Source organism: Melanostigma gelatinosum, assembly GCF_949748355.1.
Source record: "Melanostigma gelatinosum genome assembly, chromosome: 4".
NCBI classification, from domain to species: Eukaryota; Metazoa; Chordata; class Actinopteri; order Perciformes; family Zoarcidae; genus Melanostigma; species Melanostigma gelatinosum.
In genome coordinates this window covers 25059322-25076621 of record NC_136637.1, presented here as the reverse complement: position 1 = coordinate 25076621, position 17300 = coordinate 25059322, and the positions used below count along the sequence as shown (strand labels likewise).

Sequence of the window (17300 nt, the reverse complement as noted above, 5' to 3'; positions counted from 1 at the left end):
GGCTCCTGCCCAGCCAGGCAGATCTTAATCCACATCCTGTGGAGAGCAGGCGGCAGCAGCGCAGCTTCCTTTTGTTCGACAGGAACCACAACGCTGTCAGATCCTCCCAACCGTGGACTTGTGTTAGAATCCACGTGTGACTCTTTAAGTAAAACCAAAGCCAGCGCATACAGTGTATTTAGTTGCTTTTCGGGAGAGAAAATATGTTATGTAAAGATGGTGTGTCCTCTGAACCCCACCAGAGGGCAGTGTGAAGCAGTTTTTCACTCCAACAGGAGAGCAACAGACACAAAAAACATGAGGTTGTTTTTCTTGTTGGCTCCCAGGCATTGTTGTGACACATCTGGCTAAATTTCGTGGTCCACAAAGAAGTAGTATTAAAGTATTAGCTTCCTTTAATGTAATCAATATTGGTTTAAGCTGAAACTTGAGTTTGGATATTTACCGTTCGTACCACCTTTGCTGCTGATTTGTGACGCCTTGATTGAGATATTATCATGACCACCCAACTTTTACAAAGAGGCAACGGATGCATCATCTAAGAAAAGTGAAGGAGCTTTCACAGTACAGGGAAGCTTTTTTTAAAGGGGTTCACAGATGCCACGTGCTGCAAGAAGGGACTATTTTTACCTTCTAGACTTCTTAAGAAAAACCCAAACTAGACAAAGGCAGCAAAAGAGAACAAGTTCTAAGGAACACACATATTCCCAACAATAGATCATGGAGTTTCCTTCTCGACTTAGGGAACACACACATATTGTGATTATGACTCAAGGTTCAGCTGTATCCCACGGCCTTCTCCAGCAGGTGGAGATGAATAGATATTGGCTAAACAAAACACAGACTGCTTCGACATGAATCTCCCTGAAGATCCACTGTGACCGTTCACATTTGGATTACTTGGATAGTGAGACACAACCTGGCAACCCACTCAGCCAGGGCTGCTATGGCTCGGTGTGCAGTGGGTTGTTGGGTGACTCACCACTCACACTTGTGCCTAGACTACCCACCAGGTGGAAATGATGTAAAGGTAAGATTTCTCATACAGTATTTTGAGACACATTCTTATTACACAAACTGTTTGACTTGCTGAGGGATAAACCCCTTTCCTCACTGAGAGACGCCAGAGCCAAGAACATCTGGTTGAGTATGTTAAAATCAATGACAGGAAGACCTGCCACCTTACCTGGAAAAAAAAACAAAAAACCTCCACGTGTCTGTCCTGTACCGTGAAGGAGCCCGACTCAACCCGACCCGTCTTAACCCTTTGATGCCATGCGTGCATCCAAACACGACTTATTTAAAAACAGTGTCCATGAGGTGAACCTGTGCCATCTTTTACAAGCACTTGTTTTCCACAGTTAAGTTTACCATCAGCATTGCAAACTGTATTAATTAATAAGGGTTTCTGTTGTATATGAATGCTCCAAGGTTTCACAATTTAACAGGATTACAGGGGAAACCTCATAACTGTAATTTGATTAAAATGACCTAGACAGCCTTTTTTGGATTATGTAGCAGCATTTGTTTGATTTGTTAACGAATTTGCTCATTTTTATTGTTCGTCTTTTTATTATAGTCTATTTGCCCTTGTTGAAATGTGTAACCGGCTTTGAGCTCTACTTTCCTGTATAAAAAGTGCTCATTAAATGAAGCGTATTATTACTCAACTGAGACACTGCGTCCCTCTTCTTGCTGTCTCACGTCGCCAGCAGCTCAGCCCGGCCTGCACAGCGTTTCCCTCACGCTCCAGGATTTCCTCCTGTTGGTCTGGTTGCTGCAGACTACAGCAAATATTGAATCAAGAGTTTCCTCTTGGGGGGGATTAAATGATTCAAATGACACAATCGGAGACGTTTACAGGGGAATGGAACGGTGGAACTCATCACAACACGGACATCTGATACCTGTGATGAGGGCTCCACTGCAGCCACAAACAACCTGCATGCTACAGGCTGCCGTGTGGAGTTACTGCAGCAGCAACAGTCAAAGGAGAAGAGATGTGAATGTAATGTCAGCTGCTGGACACTTATACTTATATATTTATATATATATTCCCCACAGTGAGCTATCCCTCCGGTGTCTATATAACTTTTTATGCATCATTTGAATGCTTTGTGTAACTTAAGCGTTCATTACACATTACCCGTCATGTCCACAGCTTCAGCAGCATATTCTTGTTACTCCTAAAATCTGATGCGATTCGAATCTACATTCAGGCACAATATAAAAAAACAACCAACACATGGAGTTAAGTTATTGTAAAATTATATTAACAAGCAATCTTTCCTCAATTTGAAATAAAAAAATATCAGCAAATAAAGGCAACATAGGACAGATGTATATAATGCGTAATGTTCACAGGAAAAAAAAAGAAAAAAAAGAAATAAAACTTCTCATCACATTTACAAGACTGCTGCTAAGTTTATAATGACGCCTACTAGAATGGGTTTAGAAAGCTTTGACGAGCTGAATAACTGGGGCAATATAACCAAGATATATATAAGTCAAAGATCGTATCAAAATATAAAAAAAAAAAATAATGTGTGGGCGGGCGAGAAGGGGCCGGGGCGAGGGGACGACCAATGACACGGGAGGAGAAGTGTGAACAACCAATACGTACGAGAGATTAAAACGGGGCTCGCTCATTCATAGCCATCTCATCATTAATCAACCACAACTGGAGAGAAGACGGACGGCTACGACGATGGAGCGCACAGAGTGTTAAGCACAGACGGGTAAAGAGATACACACCACATCTTAAAGCAGGTGTCCACGTAGAGAAGAGCAGCACTAGGTAGTATGTTGTACACAGATTCTCAGCATTCATGCACTCACTTCTTATGCCCAGGTCTGGCTTCCCTCGAACAGAACGCGACAGCCATCCAGCTGTTTAAATTATATTTTAAAAAAAAGAAAAGAAAAACAGCCCCGGATACTGGAACTGATCGAACGGGATCAATGTGACATTGCAAGAAGCATCTGAGCACTTACATAAGTAATCTTTCAAGTCTCTCCCCCTATACGAACCTCTTCAAATAGAAGGGTGGGCACTGGGTAGGACAGTACGTTATTCATAAAAGGCAAATTCTTGAGTCCTATGTCAAACTGTGACACAGTACGCATGGCGAGAAGTAAAAGGACGAGACAAAAACGTTTCCAAGCTCACAATGCATATGCACACTCTCCAGTGTTTTAAGGGACGAAAGCGGAGACATTTCCTGCACCACAAAGCAATAATTAAAAAGTACAAGAGGTAAACGTTCAACCATTTTTTTTCTCTCTCTGCGCTCTAGGGTTGAGAGGGTTATTGGGCGGGGGGGGGGGGGGGGGGGCTCTGCAAAGAACGTAAAACGTGTCATGTATGCACTTCAGTAGCTGGTTTTGTCACACTTGGGGGTCGTGATAAATGGGAGAAATTGTCCTTCATGTTGAGCAAGGAGCAGTGGTCGCCAGCCATTTTGGATTTTTCTCTCTCTCTCTCTCTCTGATCAGCATTCTGGCGTCAAGCGTGGAACCAAAATGCCGCCCGTCCCTGATTCGGTGCTGATGTGTTTGGCCGTGTCCTATCGTGAGTTCAGATCCTCGGAATGATGGCAAATAATGTTGGGTGGGGCGGAGGGGAGGTCACACACTCATGGTCATGGTTGGAGAGTACTGTGGAGGCACAGGTAGAAGAAGAGAGGATTAAAACACACACACACACACACACACACACACACGTTCTCTCCCAAGCTCTCCTTGGTCAGACGCCCGGCCAGCTCTTCACGCTGCTACTGTAGTCAGTGATGTTAATATGCCGTGACTGTGGCTGTTCTGTGTGGTCGCCAGCCCTCTGGCTCCATCTCACTACTATTACAGCCTCCACTAGTGGCAAGAAGGGAGACTCACGTTCTCGCTCTGAAAAGAGTGGAGGAAGTTTCCACTCAGCTCCCCGTCATCCCTCGGGGTCCCGGGAGGATTGCTAATGCCACTTAAATTGTTTGGAGAATTCTGGAAACGAAGAGTTGACCACGTTTAAAAAATAAAATGTCATGATTAATTCAGCTCTAAATGCAAAAAAACTCTGCGCGGTTACAATATTTACCTTGTTCATTCCATCCAAATCACCGGAGCCTGAGAATGAAACGACATGAAGAACAATGTTTGTATTCTATGACCGTGAAGAAAAGATCATTTGATGCAACCAGAACATTTCTGTGTTGTGGTCGTGCGTGCATTTTTTTTTTTTCTTGTCAGCCGCGTTACCTAGTGACCCGTTCATGTGGTGTGGTTCCATCCCAGCCATGGCTCCCAGGGGTCCGTCAGAGCCGGGGCCCATCGGGAACTAGAGGGGAAACAGGACCGCATGGACTCACTAACAGCGTCTCCACAACACCCAACCAGGTCCAAAATAAAAGAGACTTAAAAAAACAACTTATTTCTACTTCTGTGAACTTCAGTCTCTATTTCAACTGAACGTTCCGTGTTCGGATCATTTCAGATGCAGAGGAGACTGAAACAGAAGCCGACCGTATCAAATAACACGCAGATGGAAACGCCATAACAACTGCATTTGTTTTGTCCATAAAAATAGTTTCCATACATTCCTGGGTGGATAGCGCAACTCCAATGTGCTTTAGGAAGGTGTGTTAGTAAAGGCCAGCTCTGTTGATGTGTTATCAAGGAAGTGGAATTTTCTTAATAAACCATAAAAATGAAGTACTTTAAATAAGTTTAAAAAGAAAGAAAGATGTCCAGTGTTTCCCAGTTGTTTCTTTTCCTTCAGCGCTATGCAGGGGCTCAGGTTGATGCGTGTATTGATCCGTCTGAAAGCTGCGAGATCTAACATCCCACATAACTGTGAGAAAGACACAAGACTCGATCATATAATGCAATATGATGATGTGGAACATCACCGAGTGATTCAAACCAGGTTCAGCAACTCATCATCCTGAGAAGAATGTCAGTAATTCAGCACGAAAAAACAAAGACAGTCTGTAAGCCCTAATGTACTTCACAGTGATGACGTGAATGTAGAATCATTTTTTAACTTAAAGATCAAATGTATTTTCACAGCAACATGGCTGTATAGACCAGATCAATCGCTTGAGACAGGATGGGTGGTGGGCTGGGTGCAAAAGGGAGGAACAGAAGTAATTCAGTGGTTAGTAGGATACAACGATGGTTGTCTAGAAAGTGCGCCGATTGTACTTCTACTACCAAATCCACACTTGAGCGATGGAACAGAACTTACGTTATTTCGGTTGCCGGGTCCAGTGTTGATCATGGTGTACAAATTGTCACCAGAGTTGTTTGAGTCTGTAAAAAGGTGCAATCATACATATAAGTGGTACTGCGATAGTTCATGAAAAAGGGGAGTGAGTAACAGCTGAGGTCAACGAAGCACTAACCTGCAGGGCTGGGCATGATGGGAGTTCCTGGGGGGCCCCCACCTCCAGATGCACCCTACGGAGAATCGGTCAAAAGATAGAAAGGAAGAAAAGAAAGAACATTTACATGTAAAAACATTTTAGATGATATTTTCAAATAGTACGTGTAAGTTAAGATGCCAGGATGTGCTCTCACCCCGTATGCACCAGGAGAGGGTGATGAGTAAGGCATCTGAAACCAAACACACAAACATTACAGACCAGAAATGGGTGAGTGCAAACCCTTTCGACACCTCACAATGTCATCCATCATTTGATCGTCCTAATACCATTACGGCGGTCTGTCCAACTGTCTGTGGAAACCGTGACACACAATACTACAGTTACATCCCAGTCTGGACCCGTGGAGCACATTACACCTCTGCAGCTCAGAGGAAATCTGACTGCAATCTGAACCAGCATTGTTCTGGGTGGATATGTGTGTGTGTTTTTGTGCATTGGTACTCACAGAGTTGGCATTGTTGGGATTGGGCCATGGCCGACCAGTCCCTGGGCCCCTAGATGGTAGATGAATAAATAGATTTTAGATATTTAATGCATTAAGGTTGAAGGACATGTGAAAGAACTTTTAAAAGGCTCACATGTTCACTCCTGGCATACCGGGGCCCATGGTGTTGTGTGGAGGCCTCATCCCGCCACCAAAGTTCTGAGAGACAAAAAAAAAAAGAAAAAGATTTTAAAACCACTGATACCATCAAAATAACTTTAGTAAACCAGTCTGGTAAAGACGACTGACTGGGGTCATCAAGGCAGTGGTGATATTATTCTATGTTTAGTACAACAGCCTACCTGAGGGCCGGGCCCCATAGGCCCCATGCCTCGAGGGCCGCTCATTCTCTGCATTGGCCCCAAGTTAGGATGGCCTGAAGGGAAAAGGAAATCTATGTGAAGCGATAAGCCAGGAAATAATTTCTCTACTGCAGGTGCAGTAAGTAGATTAAGTGAATGATAATAATAACTATTTTTATAGCACTTTTAAAACAAGATTACAAAAGTGCTTCATAACATACCTGAGAATAAAACAACAAAAACATGAATAACCATACACAACATAGTTACAATGATAAAAACAAACAAAAAGGTTGCAAATCAGGTGTCAAAAATTCTTTCTCAGAAAAATAAAAAGTTATAAGCAATAATTTAAAAACGTAATTTGTTGGCAGTCTAATCTCCTCAGGAAGATAATTCCTGAGCAGAGGGGTCCTGATGGCAAAAGCCTTCAGGGACAACTAGCGACGGGAGGCTTGAGGATCTGAAGTTAGGACTTGGAGCCGAGATGGATATGGGATCTAGGTTCGGTCCTAGTAGAAATGCGAACGCAGTACCTTGTGGCCGTGTTGGGTCCATGTTGGGCAGCATGGGATGAGGACCCGGTCCTCCGCCTGGGCCTGGTGGCTGCCGGGGATGTAAAAAACACAAAGAGTCAATTAAACTGTTAAATATGTATTGTGTATTCTGCATCCATGGTGTGTGTGTGTGTGTGTGTGTGTGTGTGTGTGTGTGTGTAAGCTCTACCTGGTTAGACATCCTGATGAGGGGACCTCTTGGGCCTCCAGCGAAGCGAGGCGACATGAAGGACTACAACAGAAACAACGCTCATTGAGATTTAAATAAAGAAATGACAAACATCTCTCAAAATGTAGAACTAAATCATTTCTCTGTGTGTGTGAATATTGAAAACAGCATAAAGCATTAAGCTGAGACAGATGCCAAAGCATGAAGCATCAGCACTGAGAACACGCGTTCCCAAACGACCGCAGACAGAAAAAAAACAGAAAAGAGAGAGAAAGAAGGAGAGGGAGTGTTACCTGACTGTGAGGTCCCATCATACTGTTAGGGGGAGGAGCCTGAGGGTGAGGAGAGCCCTGGGGACCAGCAGGACCCTGTGGCATTGCACAAATTAAGAGACGCAAGAAGGAAGACAAGAGGAGGGAGAGAAGAGAGGATGAGATGAAGAGAGAGCAAGAAACAGAAGTGACAGAAGAGGGGCAGAGAGAGGAGCAGGGTTACCGCGGGGCAGTGGACAGTTGGAGCGCAAGAACCAAAGTGTGGTGGCAAAAAGAAATGTACAGAAATAAGATTCCATGTACCAACCACACAGTAAAAGAGCGACTGAGCAGAGCGGAGCAAGCAAATGGTTTCGCCTTGAATGAGGGAAAGGAGACAGCGAGATGGAGTGTGTGTGTGTGCTCTTTTGCCCGTCAGTCAAGTCATCAAGAAGCTGCTGCATGCAGCATGTCATCAGTGCTAATTTCCCTGAATTAACAGTGTCAATTAAGCTCTATGCAATTAGCTCTATAACAACACAAAACACCGGCACTGTGTCGCTAATCTGACAGAGAGCGCGCGAGAGAGAGAGAGAGGTCTAATTTAGCCCCCTCCAATGGATTCTGATCTGGAAAGTATGAGTGCGTTCATGTATCAATGTCAAAAACGTCTTTCCTGATATTAACGTGATCACATAATTGAGTCACGCCTTTGTGCCTTCTAGTACATAATAAGCTGGTGGATATCAGAGCAGCATTGCAATTTCATGTCACCTCTTAGAGCCGCTTCCATACAGTTGCCTGCCAACAGTTAATTCTCATAAGATATTGATTTCTCAGGGAGGTGCGGCACCTTTCGATTTCTCCATTAGGGAAAATGGCCAGTTTACAGCACCGGAGGAGCCCAGGCAGACAGGACGTCTGTGATGTTTACTACAAGTTCACTGAGCACAGTGGGGCAAAACAAAAAGACTAAAAGCGGCGTAGACGCACCGATGTGGAGACCTACAGCTTCATGAGACACACAAAAACCCTGACAGCCTTTTACAAAGCGGGAAAACCAGGAAAACGATCAGTTCATTAGAATGATTTGTCCGTCCACAGGATACCAATTTATGACAATTTTGCAGTCGATGTAGGAGTGTTCCTAACGGTGACGCACGGTATCACTGTGGTAAATTCGCTGACCTGGAAAATGCCGGGTGGCATGGGTCCTCCTGGCATGCCCTCACTAGGGGGCATCCCTCCCATCACAGGACTGGGGGCTGCTGCTGCACTCTAAGAAAAGAAAAAGGATAGAAAATATTCTCAGTACACGCATGGATCTTGAAATGTTATTGCTGGAAATCTATTTAATCCCTTCATGACCGAGGTTCTTGGCGCATCGAATATTCTAAAAAAAGGTCCCGTTCACACACGCAGTCCATCACGGAAACGTTCATTCCTACACGGGGGTCATGTGCCGGTGGGAGCAGAGGATCGCTGTTCAGGGAAATCTGTAATGCCACTTTCCCATCTCAATACCTAGCAGCAGTTCCGTGGAAGTGCTGGTGCAGCTGTGTTGTGAATGAAAGTAGAAACATTGCACTTAAACGGTCACGTCTGTCTGACTCACAGGGGACAAACAAACCGATCACAAGACTCTGCTGAATATCCATTTCAGTCCACAACTGATTTTACAGTTCAGCATGGATGTCAGTGCTTTCCCGTAAAGTCCCCGAGGGTTTAGGACCGTCCCCCTGTCAAACCACCGAGTGTCTGAGGGCTCGCTCGCAGACATTTTGAGCCCTTTATGAACCCTTTTCATAAGTCAGGTATTTGACTTTGCCCAAGGGAATTACCCACAATTCATTGCGATGTGACATTTAACACTGGGTAACCAGCGGAAGCATGGAGACGTTAAAAAAAAAAAGAAAAAAAAAAGGGAAACAAAGAGGACGACACAGGTGTCCCTGGAATATTAAATGTACTCAGAAACATTAAGAGTTAAAGATGGAACAAAAAAAACATGAAGTCAGAGGATATTTATTTATTCATCAAATATTAGATTTTGTCATTGAAGCTGAGTAAATATATTCTTTGAAATGACCTCATCTTGTGAGGAAAGAGCCTGGAAGACATTCAAATCAGGGAGTACAAAGTATAAAATAAATACCCACACGGTTTGAGGCCTTAGGGGGGACATTGGGATTGGGCCTTACATTTAGTCTTGCCCCTTCTTCTTCTTCTGTTTACTTTTATGGCTGTCAACATCCATAAGTAATGCATCACCGCCATCTGCTGGACTTCCCCCCCCCCATCCATTCCGGCACTACCATGGCGTGTGTGAAAGGGCGCAAGACGGAAGGAAACGAGGTTCGGCTCAATAAATTTGGCCGTCAATCTGAAAGGGTTGTTGTGCGTTATGTGATCCTTGTCCAGACTTGGGAATTAAATTAAAATTACATTCCATGTTATTTTTGTATAGACATAATTTAACGCACTGCCAACTAATCGGAAAAAGAGAAAGAAATGGATTCAACATGGGTCCTGTAGCCCCGCATCATTTGTGGGTGGACTGTATGGAAGCGGTGTTAATGGGTTAATGAGGCCTTTGTACTCGGTTGATCCAGGATATCAGTGGGATTCAATGAGTCAGTGGCTCCAAAGTGCTGCTACACAGCAGGGGCTCGCTGGGCCGATATCCTGCTCAAACCGCAGCCTCTAATTCGCTAATGTGCCATTTGCTTCGGTCACACGCTGCTAATTGACTGAGTTGTTCTTCCCTCGTAGCCGAGGCAATCCGAGACGGGCTAATGTCTCCGGGCTGTGGGGGCTTAGCTTCCAAAGAAGAGCTTCAGAACGAGAGAAGCTCCTCCAGTCTCATTTCTTAATGCGTAGCTCACTCTTGATATAGTGTAGGTGTACGCAAACAAGCAATGAGCATTACAATGATGGATGTACCAGTACACACACACACAGTGTCCAGAGCTAAAAACATTACTGGTCAATAGCCAACACACTCCCTGGTATTGACTGCTCCTTCCCTAATTATATCTGCTCAGGCAGCCACTGCAGGGTCACTGTGAAATACCTCAGCAGGGAGAGAAGTGAGGCCACAGAGAGAAGTCACATCTCATCAGCTCACCATCACCACAGGGACACAGCCCATCAACACCGTTTCTTTACTGAAATATACTCTTAGAATCGTGTGGGAGAAGACATCTTCTGCAGATTTATAGTTGATCTGCAGACTCATTTTGCTAAATACGTGGATGAAAACATTAGAATTAAGATTCAAAGTTAACTTACTTTTCACCGATACAAAAGTCACAACAAAAACCTTTAAAATAGCTCAAATACCTAGAAAACCACAACACTTCCCACGAAGGTGTGAGCAGCGCGTGTATGTTTGGTGACGCTTTTTACCAAAGACACAAGAAGTCGTGCTACCTCAGAGAGTTTGCACTTCTTAACGTTTTTAATTTGTCACCTCATAGGCAACACTAGACCTGTGTGTTTGGTGTATCTGCAGGTTACACTTGTAACTGTAATTGATAAAACAAACTGTATTTCAGATAAAAGATGCAAACACAGATACACATGGATTGAAATAAATGTGCATACATACTCATGTATGTATTATCTTAAGGCCAAATGATGCAACAGATTTGTCAAAATGTGCAGCTTTCATTATGATTTACTGATGCAACAATTATACCGTTTCCCACATGATCCAATCTGCATATTTATTCTCTAGATTTCTTATCTATGCCCGACATGAAGGTACATTTATGTCGATCACATGACTAGTGACCATAGACTGAAGATATACAGTACACATCTATATAGTATCTCAATCATCTGACCAAGATATTTAAAAGCATTTCCACCCACTTAACACCAAATCACCATTAAATATATGTTTGCATTTAATCTGAGATCAAAGTCAGCACCATATTCAAAGTATACACTTAACAACAGTTAAGACCAGCAGTGCGTGAAGTAAAATATTACCAAATCATGACCTGTTTGCAAGAATTTAACTGCCAAGACAAGTCATCCGCACGCAAGACAAACAAGACTGAAGTTAAGATCCCGTCCTGCCCGACTTGAAAGGGTTCACCCAGCAATTACTGCGTCTAACCGGCATGGCCCGACAGGTTCACCAACACAAAGGGCTCTCTGTAAATACTACGCTCGTTTTTACGAGGACCTTTCTTCACGATTCATTGAATCAAAACGGCAGCAAAAGCATCTTAGAAGCACACGAAGTGTAATTATTACTATGATAGCTGGAAATTATCTATTTAACAGCAGTGATGGGCATACTTGCACGCTTTGAAGTCAAATGAAAGTACCGTTTGTGAGGATAACCAATCAGAACTCTGCGAAACACGTTGGGCGGGATACCAGCTCGAGCTGCAGGCTCATCGTTATCACTATTTTAGACGATTCCATACTGCTTCATGGAACTAAAGGCACTGAGATCATACAGTCAGGGACAACGCAATAAGACCAGATGGTAAACATTATCAATCAAACAATGACCTGGTGACATTACAAAGAGAGGAGGGCATGACGAAAACCGTGGAAAGACAAAGAGTCAGGACAAATATTCTCCAAACTCCAAAACTTAAATATTACTTGTGTAGACTGGCTATCAATAATATCAAATAGATTAAGTACTAAATAAACGTAAGCAGATACATATAGGAAAACAACTATCAGCATGTGAAAAGGCTCCTCACAACCATGCCAGCATAAGCCTGAGAGGATTTGATCCCTCTTTTAAGTATAGAAGGGCGTGTATCCTCTATATTAGGGGCCTGGAACTAACCTTCACCGTTCTATGTTCCAAGAAAATTCCCTGTGACATTAAGGTGTGTTATTGTTCTCAATGAATGCATTAATTGCAGCTCATCTCTAAAGATATTCATCCTCCTTCTGATTGCATTTGAATAGTCTATAAATTGCCGCTCCTACGGGAGATCGGTAGTAAACTCTTCATCTGAAGGAAAGTGTGTGCCGTGTTCAACCAAAGAAAACATTCTCGGTGCAACGGGGGACAGGAGTTCATTATAGATAACGGTTGATCTACAGCGTCTACCGTTTCATAGTGGAGTGGTGTATGGTCATAGAGCCAAATTGTCTGGTCCCTTTACGGCGAAACAACGACTTCTTTCGTTCCACTTCCCTTAAGGAGCCCGTTCCTGGAATGAGGCCTTCAAAGAAATGTAGTGAAACAAAGCTGTATTTAATGTAATGAGTCATAAAACAATGTAAACATAGAAACTGAAACGCAACGTGCACTGTTATGTTAAACCTTCATCGTGTCTAACTAAAGCCCACAGCTGTGCTTGCTTGACTGTCCTGAATAGCCTTGATGCTGCTTTTCCTTTTTGGAAGCGAGCCCCGTCTGTCCGCTGACTATCTGCTACAGGAAAGGGGCAGATGTCTCAGCCCTGCCCCGGGCTATGAGGCGCTTGTCTGGGGGCCTTCCATACGACTTCCCAGGGGACCTCTTTTAAAAAAGGCAGACTACCCCCCCCCCCCCCCCATCCCCCCTAACATGATTCAGCGTGTACATGTGTGTGTAGTTCACGAGCACACAGCAATCCCAGCCAAACAAATTTCCCCTTGAATTCTCGAATCACTTGAAGGAGGTTACAAAAGGCCAGAGCGACGGCGGATGTGCTTGTGCGCTCTTTACAAAAACAAGAGAGAGAGGAGAGGAGGGGGGGGGGGGTAATACAGAGGGGGAGAGAAAGAAAGGAAAGAGAGCGCAGGGTGAGGATGACCGAGAGGTTGACTGAGGCAACCATGACAAAACAAAACAGTGGTATACTCAGAGAGACAAGAAAACGTGAGATGTAAAAAAGGGATGAAGGAGAATGTAGTTGGGTTCTGGGTGGTTGGGCTGCAGCACAGACCACCCAAATGTCGCCTCCTGACCTTGCGTGCTCTTAACAGCCTCACTTCTTCCACTGGAACCAACGCTCAAAAAGAAACCAGCCCCTATGTTTAGCTTGTAAATGTTTAACCATCAATCAACACCATAAACCCCTCTCTGAATCCTGACTGGATGCTCTCTCTCTGGTTACTCCGAGCAGGTTTCCTTCCACTTCTCATCTCTCCTTCCTCTTTTCATTCCCTCAGCTCCTCGTGGAGGTGGATGCTGGGCATATGCCACAGTACCACTCCCCTTCCCACCCCCCCCCAATCTGCCCCGTGACAGCCATCAATCAAACTGGGGCCCCTCTGGGAGCGCCCGTCAGGCCCCTGTGTGAATACGCCGGGGGTTTTACGAGCCCCGCCGGCTAAAAAGAGCAGCCATCACCTCCCCCACACCTAGACAAAGACAGGGTCCAACAACTAGTACTGTCCACACAAACACACTTGCCTGACTGCCAACATCCACACACGAACACGAGGAGAACGAGCATCAGAGCGAAGGGCAACCACAAGATGTCGGGGAGAGCCGACCGCACAAAAAACTCCCATAGCGCACTGCTCCAGACTGACGATCCACTGCTCCCTCTTTGCTTAATGTTTTCCATGTTATGAAAATTGTCTCCGTGGAACCACAATCTGAAATCTTGACATCCTATTATGTGCTGTTGGAAATCTCTTTTTTTCGAAAACCGGCCTGAGGAGAAACTGCAAAAATAATATAAGAAGAATCAGATCGGTTGTTAATATTATTATATGTTTATCTTCCCCAAAAAGAGACGCAGCTGTTCTGAAATGTAAGGTTGTTCACGCAATACAAGACCATCCAACCCCATCCAACCCAGGAAGATGTTTCAATGCGAAATGTATCTGTACGTGTTAGAATAATACGGAATGTGGTTATTATAAAGGAGCGACGCTGTAGCCTCTCTCTGCTCACAGGTCACCTGCCAGATCAGGAGGCCTGTTACCCTGACAACCCTATCTGCCAGAGCAGGACCAACATCTCCGCTTTAACCCCTTCCTGTCTTCACACATCACCGACCCCACCTACAAACTGTGTACCGTTCATCCGGAGAGGACTCCTTAACCCCTGATGTCTCTCCTTGGCCGTGCTGATATAGCACTTTTTTAAAAAAATCGAATTTACGTCAGCTACATGATGAAACACAAGGAACCGCAGCAGCAGCCACCGACCAGCAGTTCCCACCGTCTCCGATCCTCATGGGGCCTTTTTTTTTTAATGCCGACTCAAAGCTGGAAACAATGCAGCACTTTCTCTAAAACGGCATAATTATCATGATGCAAAAACACCCATACCATGCAAATATCCTAAGCGGAGCGATGCGCTACCGAGTGATGCACTTGTCCTGAGCAATATTGAGACTGCCTTTACAGTTCTCCAGTTTTAAATTCTGTATGTTTTTTTCTCCCTGCAGATAATATGTTGCATACGTACCTAAAGCTACCACACATCAGGGTTCACATTCATTTCGAGTGACGATCTAGCTGGTAGGACAGTCGGGAATCATGCCGTTCACTGACAAATCCCTGTTTTCTTATGAATTATAATAACCATTGCTGCCTGAACACCAATAACTGAATAGTCTGAGCACAAAAAACAGCAGTCTAATATTTTGTCTACTGCTGCTGACTCTTACCACAGCATACTTTACTATTAAGGTTAATTAAATGGAGTCTTATCACATCCACTGTGAGCTAATGCTACAAAACCTAAACATTTAATGTTATGCTCCATTTTTAGCTGAACAACTCAGCATTGCTTTTGAAGAGACAATGCTAGCAAAGTAAAAATAAAGTACCGTTAGCCTGTATTTGGCTCATATACGATTGGGTTCCCATTTAGCACTAACCAACTCTCTCAACAACGCCCAACGCCGCATCTGAAACCATTGCTACATGCTAACTAATTTAACAGTTCAAAAACAAGGTGGGAAAAAAGCGACGTCATGTAATGTCCTGGATGTGCTACCATGTGACGTGACTTCACAGCGTTTCTACAACATAACCAAGAGGAGCCCATTCAAAACACTCTCCTCCATAAACTACCATTTGAACGTTAATATGTCCCTGAACATAACGTAGCCTTTCAGATGGAATTGTTTTTCCGCTTTTGTTGAGCCCTGATTTATTGTCAGATAAAGATTTTCCAGGACATTTGTGTTTTCAATGATTGGAAAATTTGTCAACTGTTTTTCTGGGGGTTTTGTTCCCCCCCCCAGGGCACATGGGAACCCTGTGTGTGTGTACAGAGCTCTCAGAAGTTATGCAGAACACACAGAAATGTCTCTCTGGTCTTCACAGCTGAGGCAGGGAGCTTGAGCGAGGCGTGGATAAGAAGCTCGACAGGTCTGCCTCAGGACATGCTGACATAAGCATCATTTCCCCAGAAGCCTATAAAAGCTCACTGTGGGACGCATCGTTCGACCCACCGACAGGGCAAGATGACCGATCGTAAATTCAGGAGAAGAAAAAAAAAAGAAGATACTCTCCCAAATTAAATTAGGTAGTTAAATACAGCTACAAAAGGTGCAGTGGGCACATGACCTTTGGGTGAATCATAATCATTCTTCGAGCTAAAAAGGAATCACAATAAGGTGAAGAAGTATCACTCTTGAAGGGGAATATGGGCGATTTGGTGTTGACAAACAGAGATTGTGAGCACTTTGCTCCGATAGCTCCGACTCATTGCAAAACCCAAAGCACATTATTTACACCACTTCTTAGCCTTGGGAGCAGACTTGTTGTCTTCTTTATCAGAAGACAGAGGCAGCGTGTGCAACAGTTCCCGTGTAAGAACTACTCACGTAATCATGGAAGGCTTTCGCTTCGCTGGAGTGGTCACATGACTCCCTCCTCTCCGGTGCAGCACAATACAAGTCCCAGAATACACTGTGGACGAGACGGGTCGTGAAGCAAACAAAAAAAAAAAAAACACACAAAACAACCTCTGGACGTGTTAACAGGGAGACGGGAATATTATCACTTACCACCACCAGGAATGTAGGAATCCAGGGGGTTCTCCGAGTGTTATGTTTTTCTCCCATCGGATCTAGCACAAGGGGGATTTCAATCATTATCCATGCGTGTCAATTCATTTTAATATATTGTGCAAAACATTTATGTAAATGTGTTGACAAAATTTTTTAAAAAGGACACATAGTATAGTTGAACTTTCCCCCAAAATGTCACATACCTCTGATAAAAAGGTCTGTGCAGACTTCTGTGCTCCTATGTGCAACAAATACTCGTAGACGTACAAAGCCAACCTGTGTGGGGGAAGAACAAAAAATGAACTGATGTTAGGTTTAATTTAACAAAATATCGCCAACTGGCAAAAAAAAATAAACGTCAAAACAGGAGATTCAATCTTCTTCAACGGCCAGTGAGTGACTAGAGTCGGGCACAGGCCCTCTGAACAATGGCTGCCAAATAGCCTATGCCCAAAAGAAAATGTAAATGGGGGACCGTGTAACCAAGCCGAGACCTAGGGACGACTCACTACAAAGAGAAGATTAAAATAAAGTGATAAAGCAAGCAGTATAATTTAACATCGTGTTGTGAAACGTTAAATACACACACACCACCAGCCTGCGGTGTATTAGCTAAGGTACAATATCCTGGGGCTGATGGGAAATAAAACGGAGCCTATCCGAAGCGCAACAGAGAAAACAATGTACTGTGTAGCGAGACGATGTTATTGTTTTCTCGCGACTGAATAACAGCAAAAAAAATTATGAGACAACCGACCGGTTATAACACAACCAAACTGAACTCGGAATCGTTAAGTAGAGGTGTGAAAAGACAGAAAATAATAAAAAAGAGAGCTCAGAGGAGGAATGGCGAGCAGACAAGGCGGTTCATTCAATTCAATTCTCGGTTAGGAGGAAATCGCCTCTTTGCTAGTCCGTCCAGCGAACAACAGAGAGCAACTTACGAGGCACAAAACACACAATATTAAACGTTTCCGAGCTTACTTTTCTCGTGCTTGGCCGTCCGACGGCACCGGGGTGCCTTTGCCTTTGGGGAACATTGTTTTGTGTGGGAGGACGACCGCCTTGTCTGTCTTTTTTGTCGCTATTTCATCTGTCAGATCATCGCGGCCGCGACCCTCTTACACTCCAACCGCACTCCTCCTCAAACCCGACGA

General features: G+C 44.1%; 1 protein-coding gene across 2 annotated transcripts; it reads right to left on the bottom strand.

The window, feature by feature from the left end:
- Positions 1–2251: 2251 nt before the first annotated feature.
- On the bottom strand, positions 2252–17281 carry ssbp3b (single stranded DNA binding protein 3b). Of its 2 annotated transcripts, XM_079267145.1 has the most exons (18): positions 17128–17281; positions 16347–16419; positions 16141–16202; positions 15958–16042; positions 8387–8476; positions 7241–7315; positions 6948–7010; positions 6758–6827; positions 6222–6295; positions 6014–6078; positions 5881–5929; positions 5569–5604; positions 5394–5448; positions 5237–5301; positions 4249–4327; positions 4088–4116; positions 3892–3993; positions 2252–3657 (listed from the first exon to the last, which is right to left on the bottom strand). In XM_079267145.1, the coding sequence occupies exons 1-18, from the start codon at positions 17181–17183 to the stop codon at positions 3628–3630; spliced, it is 1158 nt and encodes a 385-aa protein (XP_079123271.1). In that variant the 5' UTR covers positions 17184–17281; the 3' UTR covers positions 2252–3627. The 2 variants fall into 2 exon arrangements, with proteins under 2 accessions (XP_079123271.1, XP_079123272.1); XM_079267146.1 differs by lacking the exon at positions 7241–7315.
- Positions 17282–17300: the final 19 nt, after the last annotated feature.